Source organism: Eptesicus fuscus, chromosome 9, assembly GCF_027574615.1.
Source record: "Eptesicus fuscus isolate TK198812 chromosome 9, DD_ASM_mEF_20220401, whole genome shotgun sequence".
In the NCBI taxonomy this organism is placed as follows: Eukaryota; Metazoa; Chordata; class Mammalia; order Chiroptera; family Vespertilionidae; genus Eptesicus; species Eptesicus fuscus.
Genome location: NC_072481.1, coordinates 64,027,222 through 64,037,954, shown reverse-complemented (window position 1 = coordinate 64,037,954; position 10,733 = coordinate 64,027,222). Strand labels below are relative to the sequence as shown.

Below are 10,733 nucleotides of genomic sequence, written 5' to 3'. Positions count from 1 at the left end.
TTAAAGCTTACTTTTATTTATCAATGCAAGCATTCCTTTCTAGTATTCAAAAGTGATGATTAAACTTTTGAATGTGAATGGATAGTTTTTAATACATACATACCCAGTTGTTTAGCCTTTTATTTCATTAACTCATCCCCTGCAGGAAGTCTAAAATAAGCTTTAGAAAATTTTATGATCCAAAGGTTGGATGATTTATTTACCTCATGAAAACTCAACCCAAGGCTACTGACAGCTGCAGTTCTCCCAGCCACTTCCACATAATTTTTAAAATGTGAATGCCGGGAATGGTGCTGTTGACATTAATTTCAGGACAAGGAAGAGAAGGACTAGGTGCCTCAGGAGGAGTCTGTGGGGGAACAAACAAAGATACTCGTGCGATGTTGGAGATTTCTGATGTCAGGTTGACCTTATCAGCAGCCCGAACAGCAATGAAGAGATCTGTGCCATTTTCAAAAGGGATGCTTTCTGGTTTAAACACAAACACTTCCTCAGAGTTGGCTTCCTTTGGAATGAGATTAGTCGTGTTCACTTGAACCGATTCATTGAACTTCTCTCTGAGATCAAGAATACTTGTGCTTATTCCAATGATATACTTGTAAGCTAAAAATAAAAAATAAAATGAAAAAGGGACATAACTTGCAATTCTCAAAGTTTTAAAAGGCTGTTAGAAACTTTATATCACCATCCCATAAAGTTCCAATGGGTAAATGCAATTGATGCTTCATTTTTACAAGCAGTAGTATCTTTTTACATTCTTGTCTGTGTATCTGGACAGAGTAATAAATGTAGACTGGGTCAGGTTTAGTCAGTCTTTTTGGGCATAGTACCTGGTCAAGACAGGAGGTTGTTTGATTATTATTTTATTATTTCTACAAGAGTTTTTGGTACCAGTGCTTCTTAAACTCTAATGTGCATACAAATCACCCAGAGATCTTGAAGTGCAGATTCTGGTTCGGTTGTGGGGCGGGGAGGAGGCTGAAATTGTACAGTCTATAACAAGGATTGGTGTGTTGCCCAGGCTGCAGCCTGAAGACCATGCCTCAGCAGGCTTCTTCCAAAGGAGAGCTCTGCTCCATAGATATCTGTGCTTTATTCTCAATCCTCTCGAGGAGTCTTTACTAAACATGGGGCTTCTTAAAGGGCACTTTGGCAAGATTTCAGGAAAAAACTGAAGATAGCCTTTTCCTGGTTGAAACCTCTGACACCAATAGTAGGCCAGCTTTTCAGATTCTAAACCTCTCATTTTTAAACCATTGTTTAAATAAAATTTTTAAATTGAGGTAACATTGGTTAAAAATATTATATAAATTTCAGGTGTACAACATTATAATTCTCCACCTGTATACTCTGTTGTATGCTCGCCACCAAAAGTCTAATTTCCATTATTTATCATATATTGGAGCCCCTTTACCCATTTTGTCCTTGCCCCACCCCCCCCTTAATTTCAGAGAACAATCAAAATCCTTCCTGCCCCCTGTCTTCCACATGCATCACAAAACACATGCTTGCCTCTCTCCCTTCTGCACCTCTGCTGGGCTGCTAAACTCCTTCACAGGGTCCACACCGCATTCAGCTTACCTCTTCCGTGATCATAATCGTCCCCAGGGGCTGTCCATGTCAGATTGATACAATTGTCCCCTTGGATTTTTGCCTTCAGGTCAGTGATTTGGCAAGGTGGAAAGAGATCAGGTATGGGAGCCTTTGGGATATCGGAGGCCACAAAAGAACCTCCTGAGGATGTTCTGCTGAAACACACGTGCTTGCCTTGAAGATCATTCTTATTAATTTCAGGTCTTGGTGGATTCCATTTTACTTCACCTGCGTTAAAATATTCCTCAATACATGGTAAGCTGCACAAACTGGCTACACTTTCCTTTGTTTTGTTATTGGATTACCCTCTTCCTACTTTACCCTTCCCCTTCTTTTCTCCCACACATAAAATTCATTTTAATTATTCGGTGTAAAGATACCAGATCAGAGAGAAAGAAGCAAAGAGAGAGTCTCACTTCTTTATCTCACAGATATTTAGTGGGATAACTTTCATAATTTATTTTCATGACATTTGTCCTGAAATTGTTTCTTTTTCCAACTTTTGGCCTATCCTGATCGTACCCTTCCACAAGCAGTATAAATACTACTTCTGTTTTAAACCTCCTCAGATTGCCTCAAGAAGTCTCTTCCACCTAAGCAATACTGTGGGTTCCATTATCTTTTCTATTTATTTGGTAATTAATCACCTGGACCTTTAAGAATTGCTTTGATTATTTGTTCTGTGCATGAAATGTTCTGTGTTAGGGATTCTAAAATTTTATGCATTTGAACAACTTCTGATTTTCTCAGTGAATGCATGGAAACCTAGTTCTTGAAGCAAATTCACTTTCTCATAAACTCTACTTTTAGCCCTTAACAATTTTGCCTGTAAAGACAAATTGATCTTCATACCCATTAATCTGGTCTTGGGCAAACATGAAGTAGGTACTTCGGCAGGTGAAGGGTTAGTATTGGATTCACCAGTAGAGACCATCTCTCTTGTTATTAAGGCTCATCAAGGTATGGAGGGAAGAACATGGCTTCCCAATGCCAAGCCCGGTGCTATTACTACTAGTTATGTGAATCAATAACTTCTCTAGCCTCTGTTTCTCTATCTGTAAAATGGGGTAATTAGGAGAATTAAATGTAATAATGTAATTAAGACAATGAGCCTAGGTCAGATACAGGCACTAAATCAGTCCCCTCCTGCCTTCTCCTAACTCAAAAAGAAGGACACATGGGAATAAAATAAGCTAACATTTTAAAGCTTTTCAAGCGATGGTTTCTTTTACAGCAATTTTTCCTATGATTACATTTGCATGAGGAGACACCACATGGCCAGAATTCCCCCTTTCCTAAGCATACATCCAAGTGAGGAGAAGCATACACTCATCTACTGTTCTTCCTGGTCTGAGCAGAAGAGAAGAAGAAAGGGAGAAGGTGGGTTTATGAAAACATTGACGTAGATAACAAGCCTTAAATTGTTATTATTTTTTCTATTCTTTGGGAATGCCTATGTCAGTGGAAAGAGCTTCATTACAAAATGTTTTTAAACTTATTAGATATAATAAACATTTATTGAATACTTACTGTTTACTGGTAATAGCTTATTAGGTATATAGTTCCTTGTTTATTCCTTATAACCATTCTATGTGGTAGTAACCATTATTATCCCTATTTTACAACTGAGGAAAATGAAAAACAAAGAGATGAACTAAAATAATTGACGTGATAGAGGGCTGGGATTTGAACCGAGGCAGTCAAAAAGTACATTCAATCTAGTGTCTTCAACTGAGGGCTATTTTGCCCCCAGGGGACAGTGGATGATGTCTGGAGACATTTTTTATTGTTCTGACTGTGAGGGTTGTTTTTGTTTCCTAGTGAGTAGAGGCCAGGAATGCTGCTAAATATCCTACAAAGCACAGGACAACCCCCCACAACAGATAATTATGTGGCCCAAAAGATCAATAGTGCCAAGGCTGAGAAACCCTAATTTAATCCTGCGCCATTCTCCCCACAGGCTTAATGGTTTCCTCTTGATCGCAAGCCTTTTACTCAAGTCAGGTGTGTTATTACAGATTACTTACCATTCTCAATCCAGCCAGGTATGTACATGGCTCCATTCTGCTGCGGCATAACTCTCCGTCTGGCTGTGTTCACTCCTCCCAGAGCCCGCACTTTTACACTGTATCTACCATTTGTATCGTAAGCCGTAAAATACCTCGAATAGATACCATCATCCTTAGTAGCATCAGCACCTTGATAGGGAGATGAAGGAATTAATGGGTATCCTAAGAGTAAATGGGCATTTGGATATTTCCAAATCAAAGGTGGGTTAAAATTTTAAAAGTAAAGAGAATCCAGCATGATCTTCAAGAGAGTTTAGGATTTGACTATGTAAAGGATGAGGTCTACTTATTTTTCACGTGTGTGTGATGTGTATGTGTGTATAGTGTCATATGTGTACACCTTATCTTCCTGAACTGTTGTCTTTCTTTTTGAAATCAGAGATCATGTTATGTGTCTCTATTACATCCAACACAGTGCAGGCTAACTACACTGTATTGAATTGAATCGCTATGTGTTACTGAGGAGAAAAAAAATGTTATATGATTATTTTTCAAAAATTCATGGCTTCTCCCAGGGTGGATTTAGGAAGGAAATTCATTTATAGATTTTGTCCTAAAAAGATTACTTGCACCACAGTAAGCAGCAAAGTTCCTCCTAAAAAGAAATGTAGAATTTTTTCTTTCTGTTAGATTTCTTAAATAAAAAATAATGGGCAGGATTTTCACTTTGGGAACAAGATAATATAGAGTCTGCATAGATATAGGAGTCACATATAACTGTACTTGAATTGATCTCTGCTGCTTTCCAAAAGCCTCAGTTTCTTCATTTGTAATGTAGGGATAGTGAAATCTCAATAGTGTGGGGTACAGATAAAAATGTATATATATTTGGTCACACAAAACCCTAATGTAAGATAGGTATTAATTTTTTGGAGCAGATGAATACCCTCTGATAACTCCCTAGAATCTCTGAACTATTGACCTTGAGCCACCAATATGTTTGGGCTTTGCAGAAGCTAAAAGTAGGCCCTTTTTTCATGTTGTCTAACATTTAGAAATACAGGAATTGGTGGGGGGAGCAGAAAGCTCTCCCAACCAGACCCTCAGTGCTGCACTCCCTGTTTATAAGGGTCCTTCACCAGGCCATGCCCTCCTGCTGTTGCTTCTTGGAAAAGGAAGATGTGTTTTTGCAATTTCTTGGGTGGTTACCTGCTCCATTGTCCAATAGTTCCAAGGTAACTGTTTTTCCGTTTGCTGATTCTATCAGGGCTGTGACACTGGCCCCCAGAATCGGCAAGGCTCCTTGGTGAACCTTTGCATAAACTACCATAGGGCTAGGGAATTTGCCTTTGTCTTTGTTCATTTTAGAGGTCACTGTAACTGGAGGCAAGGTAGCACTTGATGCACGGGTGGTGACAGTCAAAGTCAGGGTCTGGGAGCTTGCTTGCAGACTGTAATTCCAAATGCCAACCTGACCAAAACAAATGGAGACATTTCCGGTTAGGATCTAGGTGGCACAGACCTGACTTCTGTGAGGAGCCTATCTGATATAAGCATGTTAAAGCGATCTAAGATGGTTTTTGCTACTCGCAGCCAAGGGAAACTTCGGTATGCTTGAGCTAACTACATGGTTCTAATTGTCAAGAAAGCCCTAATTGGGGAAAACGAAGTCTGAAACCTTTGTTCTTATCTTTGCCTTGGTTTCTCAAGGGCAGGATCAAATGGCTGGGTTCCTGGGGTAGAAGAAACAGTTTTCATGAACCTGACTCTTCAAGGGTGATGTTGCATCTTGTCCACCTTGTAATTTGAAGGGTCTCCTTTTAGTACCTGGAGAAAACCACACCGCTTTCCTTTCTTTTGACTTGCTGTCATACTGAGTGATTTCCTTTGGATGGAGATTCTTCCTGGTTCTCTCTTTCATTCAACACTGACTTGCCTTTTAGCAACTAACCACATTTAAAAAGCTATGGTTATTCTATAAAAACTTTACCTTGTCAAATTGTGAGAAGGGGACATGCTGAGTCCATACCTTGGCAGTGCCTGGGATTGGGAGGTAGGCCATTTTAGTGGCCGTGTCCACTACGAAGCCATCTTGTTTCTTTCCGCTGGGATCCCAGAGAAGGATCTGGGGAGGCTGTACTGTCCAGGTGATGAGAAACAAGGTGTCGTTTCCCACAGTGCTGTCCACAATCACTGTGCCATTCATCCACTGACTGGCCTGGAGAGTTGCTCCTGTACTCTCAAGCTGTTCAGAAAAAAACAACTCTTTACTTTCTGGAGACTCCAGCTCCCATCACAGGGTCTCTTCCATTCTGCCCCCCAACATTCAGTTTTCCCATTAAAAAGCCCTGAGTGCTGACGTCCTTGGTTTGGTTTTTTGTTGTTATGATCTAATTCTAAATTACCTCCCCAGCTTTAGCTTCCACAATGTTGATTCCTGCACCCAAACCAGACCCCTTTCCTAAGTGACTCTATGACTATCACACTCTCACTTCTCTTGGAAGTATGTGTGCTTATCTCTATTTGTGTAAGCCTTACCTATCCTTCAAATTTCACTTCAAACGTCACTTTTTCCACAAGCTTTCTCTGATGTCCCTCTCACTTACCAGCTGAGAGTAACTCCTCCCTCCTGTGAGCTCCCACAGAGGACTGTTTCTGTCAGTCCTTTGATATTCTAACATTGTGTTTTGCTTTATACCTACTGGTATATAGAGCTCATCTTATTTACTACACTATAACCATGACTGGGACTTATTTTCACCCATATATGGATAGTTTGGATTGCAAATAACTAAGTGTTAGGTTGAGTATTATTGCAGTCCATGTGAAGATAAATTAAACAAGTCAATTGCCAAGGTTGTCTGTTTTTTGGAGAAGAATGGAGCTGAGAAGCTGGGATTAAGATGGGGAAGGGTTAGAAAGACTTTTGTAAAAAGTGTGATTTTGAGGATTATGGCCTAGATTATTACTTATTGTCCTTAAATTGAACTCTTATTAGAAGATACGGTGGCCTAGTCATGGAGCCAGACTTTGTAGTTCCATAGGGAGATTATGGTCTTGGATCTGATTCTTATGACGGGTGGGTAAATGAATCACACTCATTTCTTCATAACTCTTCCTGTTAGGTTTCTTAAATAAAATATGAATGGGCAGAAATGACCTGATTGTGAACTTGCCCTTTCATCAGTATAATTACTTTTCTAAGACATGTTCCTCCCATTTCTAAACCAGGCTTCAAGTTTAATTTTCTAAATTTGAACTAGGATAACCCAAAGGAGTATAATTGCTTTCTTCTTTGACTGAATAATTGCTATATTGGTAGACCAGAAAGCCTGTTGTTTTGAACTCTTATCATTATTTGGCTTTGACATCAGGCATTCCTTTACTTTCATCCAAACTTTCACAATAAAATTTATAATTCACACAGTATGAGTACTGATTGTTTATTCTTTCTAGTTAAAAAACAACCATGTGCGTGATTTTTGCACTATTAGAGAAGAGCATTTTAAAATATGTTTGTCCAGTTTTTAAAAAATAGTACCATGATTTTTAAAAGAAAACTTTGTTTTCTTGAAATTCTAGAATCAGAAGGGCCTGATTTTTCAGAAAACCAGGAGTTTTCTGGTTCAGATCTGAATGAGAAGCTGAGGTCCAGATGGATGAAGTTCATTGCCCGTGGTCATAGAGTTAATGACCGACCCTAGACAAGACTCCAGGTGTCTGGACTGATGGCATGGGCTTTTCACAGAACAAAGCACTTTCCATCCATTATATGAAAATCTTGGCCACTATCAGAGACTTGCGGTAATGGAAAAATAGAGCAAGTAATCCCTGAACACTTTTCCTGGAAAATTTGTATTGAGATGATCTACTCTGAAGAAAATTCTGAGCCAATTATATTGCTATGGGTGCTTGTTAACAGATGTTAAAAAAAGAATTCTTGGACCCATTATATTTTATGTTGCTGGTTTTTATGAGGAGTCACTTAGTACTATTTCCAAACAAGTAAACACTGTTGCTTTGTTTAAATGAGTAGTGTTGCATTTTAGGAATAATGTTTTAGCCTGAAACATGTATTTTAATTTTAAGTCACTAGTAGAAGAAAGTACAACTTAAAACTTTTAACCAGTAAACTCTCCATCTTGGCTAGCATTATTTATAAACATGAAAAATCGCAGAGGAAGAAGTCTGACCTGGATGGAGCGCTGGGAGAGAACTCCATTTCCTGATGAGAGGGCCCCAAAAGCGTCAATGAGGCCATTGTTCTGAGCCTGATCTGAAGCATATGTCTGCAAACCTCCTGAGAAGAAATTACATCGTCAGAAGTTACTTGGTAGAAATCAAGTATGCGCAACATTTTTGCTCTTCTTAAGGTAACAGAATACACAAAATAAATATTGTACTGTGTTATTAAAGTATTAACAGATAAACATAAAATAAGTATCCAGATTAACTCAGAAGTTGATACTAGCTTTTTAATCATACTATATAATAACTCCAGCAACATCTCGGTTGTATGGCTACTTCAACTATGTGCAAAGCAGCCATGAATCTGACAAGCCCAAACTGATAATATAAAATTCATGTTTTGCCCAGCGGGTGTGGCTCGGTGGTTGAGCGTCGACCTATGGACCATGCACTTTCATAGTAGAGAATCCATGAAGCCTTACTCTAAGCTTATGGATTTATTCTTTTTTTAGACATAATCCTAAGAAGGATGACTTCTGAGTTTTCGCCTAAGTCAGGAAAGCTGTGCATGTGACAAAGGAAGAAATAACAGCTGGTGAGGAACAGTTATAGAAAAGTACAATATGTGATAAAAATGATACTATTCTACACCAAGCAGTTTTGGGCTATTTAGAATAGGTGTAACTAAGATAGTTGATGTGAAAGTACTTTTAAACTATTAATGTCATCCAGTCTAAGGAAAGTGTTTTGATAATCCTGTTGGTAATACAATTGGTGCCTTACCTAGATCCTTTATCTGGGTGAGTGAGATAAAGTGATCCTTTATCTCTTCTCAGCTGCTCTGTTAGCTGCCCCATTTTCCAGAGAATGGCCTTACCAAAAGGGGAGACCTAAGCCCCAAGCTAGGAAATAACCTGCCCCCTCACCCCTACTCCGCCCTGACAGCCCACAGCCATGGACTGATGGACACAGTGGCACAAAAGGCCAGTGCCTTGCTTTAAAATTGGACCAAGCTTGCAATGCAGTTCCAGCTCCGAGTCTTCTGTGGAGTCAGGCTTCTGCTGGACTCCAAGTCCAGTCGGATCCATACCTAGCTCCTTCCCCTGTCCTACCCTACGTTCTCCCCTGCCTCTCATGAGAGCTCTCCCTCGGTAAATTACATGCACCTAAATCCCTGCCTCAGTTTCTGCCTCTAGGAAACCCAGCCTAAGACAGCTAGTATTAGGAGCAAACCGCCCTGTCATTTTAGCTGCCTCAGAAGACACTCGGCATAATAATTGCTATAATGCTGGTCCTAAGTAAAATAAATACATAAAAAAAAAATCGTGCCCATCCATTCTGCTAAAGAAGCCAGGGGCATATGGGATCTATTTTTACCATCTGTTGTGTTAGAAGCACAATTGATTAATGTTTTACAGAGACGTGCATTGTATTCCACATTTTCAGAGTGACCTTCCATGTGGCTGAGCAGACCCTTTGCTCTCCCCCCGCTACTCCTTGTTAAAAGTCCCAACTCAGATGTCATCTTTCTGGACCCTCTCCTTCCCTTCTTTGTGCCTCATTGTACTTTCCATTGCCAACAGAGCACTGTATCATGGTATAATGTAATTGGTGTCTCTCATGGGTCTCTTGGCAGCTGCCAACTGGAAGTGAGTGATTCCTGGCTAACCTAGTAGACTCCTTCCAGCTCTTATAAAGTTCCTGGGAAGAGAGTCCCAGGTCCTCATTAGGGTGCCATGCTGGCTCCATCTTCTCCAGACTGCCCTAATCCTAGAACCAAGGTCTTACAATAAATGGGTGGAGGAGGTTATAATGGTTATTTGGGGATAAGTCAGTCACTTGGCCAGTAAAATGACCCCTCTTCTCCTTATCCCATCTTTCCCCTCTTCCCCAGTTCACTGGAGCTCACAGTCCAGTGGAACCAACAATACAGTGGGGCTCAGCAGATTGCCCCTCACCTGTCATTTTAGACAGCTCCTCCAGTTCTTTCGCAGCATCGGGCCCCAGGGCAACTGTGTGGATGATGGCTCTGCTCTGTTTCACCTCAGTAAAGCATGTGCTTATGGAGCTGTCCTCCCCATCAGTCAGTAGCACAATTTCAGATCCATCTGTTGGGTATTTCCTCCTAATTACCTAAGGACATAATTAAGAGTGTGAGTTACCAAACTCAGGGTGGCCAACGTGCTTGTGAAAATTGTGTGTATAGAGAACAAGAAAAGAAATTCCAGAGAGAACAAACCAAAGTGTCTAGGGATGGTCAAATGTCTCTCTGCTTTGAAATGATACACTCTTAAATGGGAAACATTCATGGCACTTGTGCTCTTTCCTCTTGACTAACTTGCTGCAGTGAGAGCGTTATAAAGTGTGACTCAGGGCAGTTCCAGGGGTGAGCAGCCCTGGGGAAGCAGGAAAGAAGTTTCCTTCACATAATCTCTCCTCAAGAACTTTCAGGGGTTCCAAGAAACCCTCAGAAACCATCCTCATTGAATGGGGATAATATTGGGGGAATATTAGACCTAGGGTAGATTTTAGCTTGTATGATATTCACCCATCTGACCATACCAATGGTTTATGGCTGACATTGGTTCTGATTGGTCAATACCCAGCTCACATGAGCTGTTAAAAATTTAATGTATCCTTTGTGCCACTCAGGGTGTATCTCAAGAAACTAGAAACACCAATCAGAAAGGATTTATGCACCCCTATGTTCATAGCAACACAATTTACCATAGCTAAGATTGAGAAACAGCCTACTAGTAAGTGCCTATCAGCAGATGAGTGGATTAAAAAACTGTGGTACATCTATGCAATGGAATACTACACTGCGGTAAAAAAGAAGGAATTTTTTACCAACAGCATGGATGGAACTGGAGAGCATTATGCTGAGTGAGTGAAATAAGCCAGTCAAGAGAAAGATAAATATCACACGATCTCACTCATTTG

General features: G+C 40.1%; 1 protein-coding gene across 1 annotated transcript in view; it reads right to left on the bottom strand.

Moving 5' to 3' along the window:
- Positions 1 to 214: 214 nt before the first annotated feature.
- CLCA1 (chloride channel accessory 1) overlaps positions 215 to 10,733 on the bottom strand; it is a 35,477-nt gene continuing 24,958 nt past the window's right edge. The window contains exons 8-14 of the mRNA XM_008139489.3: positions 9,749 to 9,923; positions 7,796 to 7,902; positions 5,632 to 5,847; positions 4,812 to 5,073; positions 3,621 to 3,791; positions 1,582 to 1,821; positions 215 to 603 (exon numbers count right to left, since the gene is read on the bottom strand). Of these exons, the coding sequence (XP_008137711.2) occupies positions 215 to 603; positions 1,582 to 1,821; positions 3,621 to 3,791; positions 4,812 to 5,073; positions 5,632 to 5,847; positions 7,796 to 7,902; positions 9,749 to 9,923 (1,560 nt within the window). The remainder of the gene's footprint in view (positions 604 to 1,581; positions 1,822 to 3,620; positions 3,792 to 4,811; positions 5,074 to 5,631; positions 5,848 to 7,795; positions 7,903 to 9,748; positions 9,924 to 10,733) is intronic.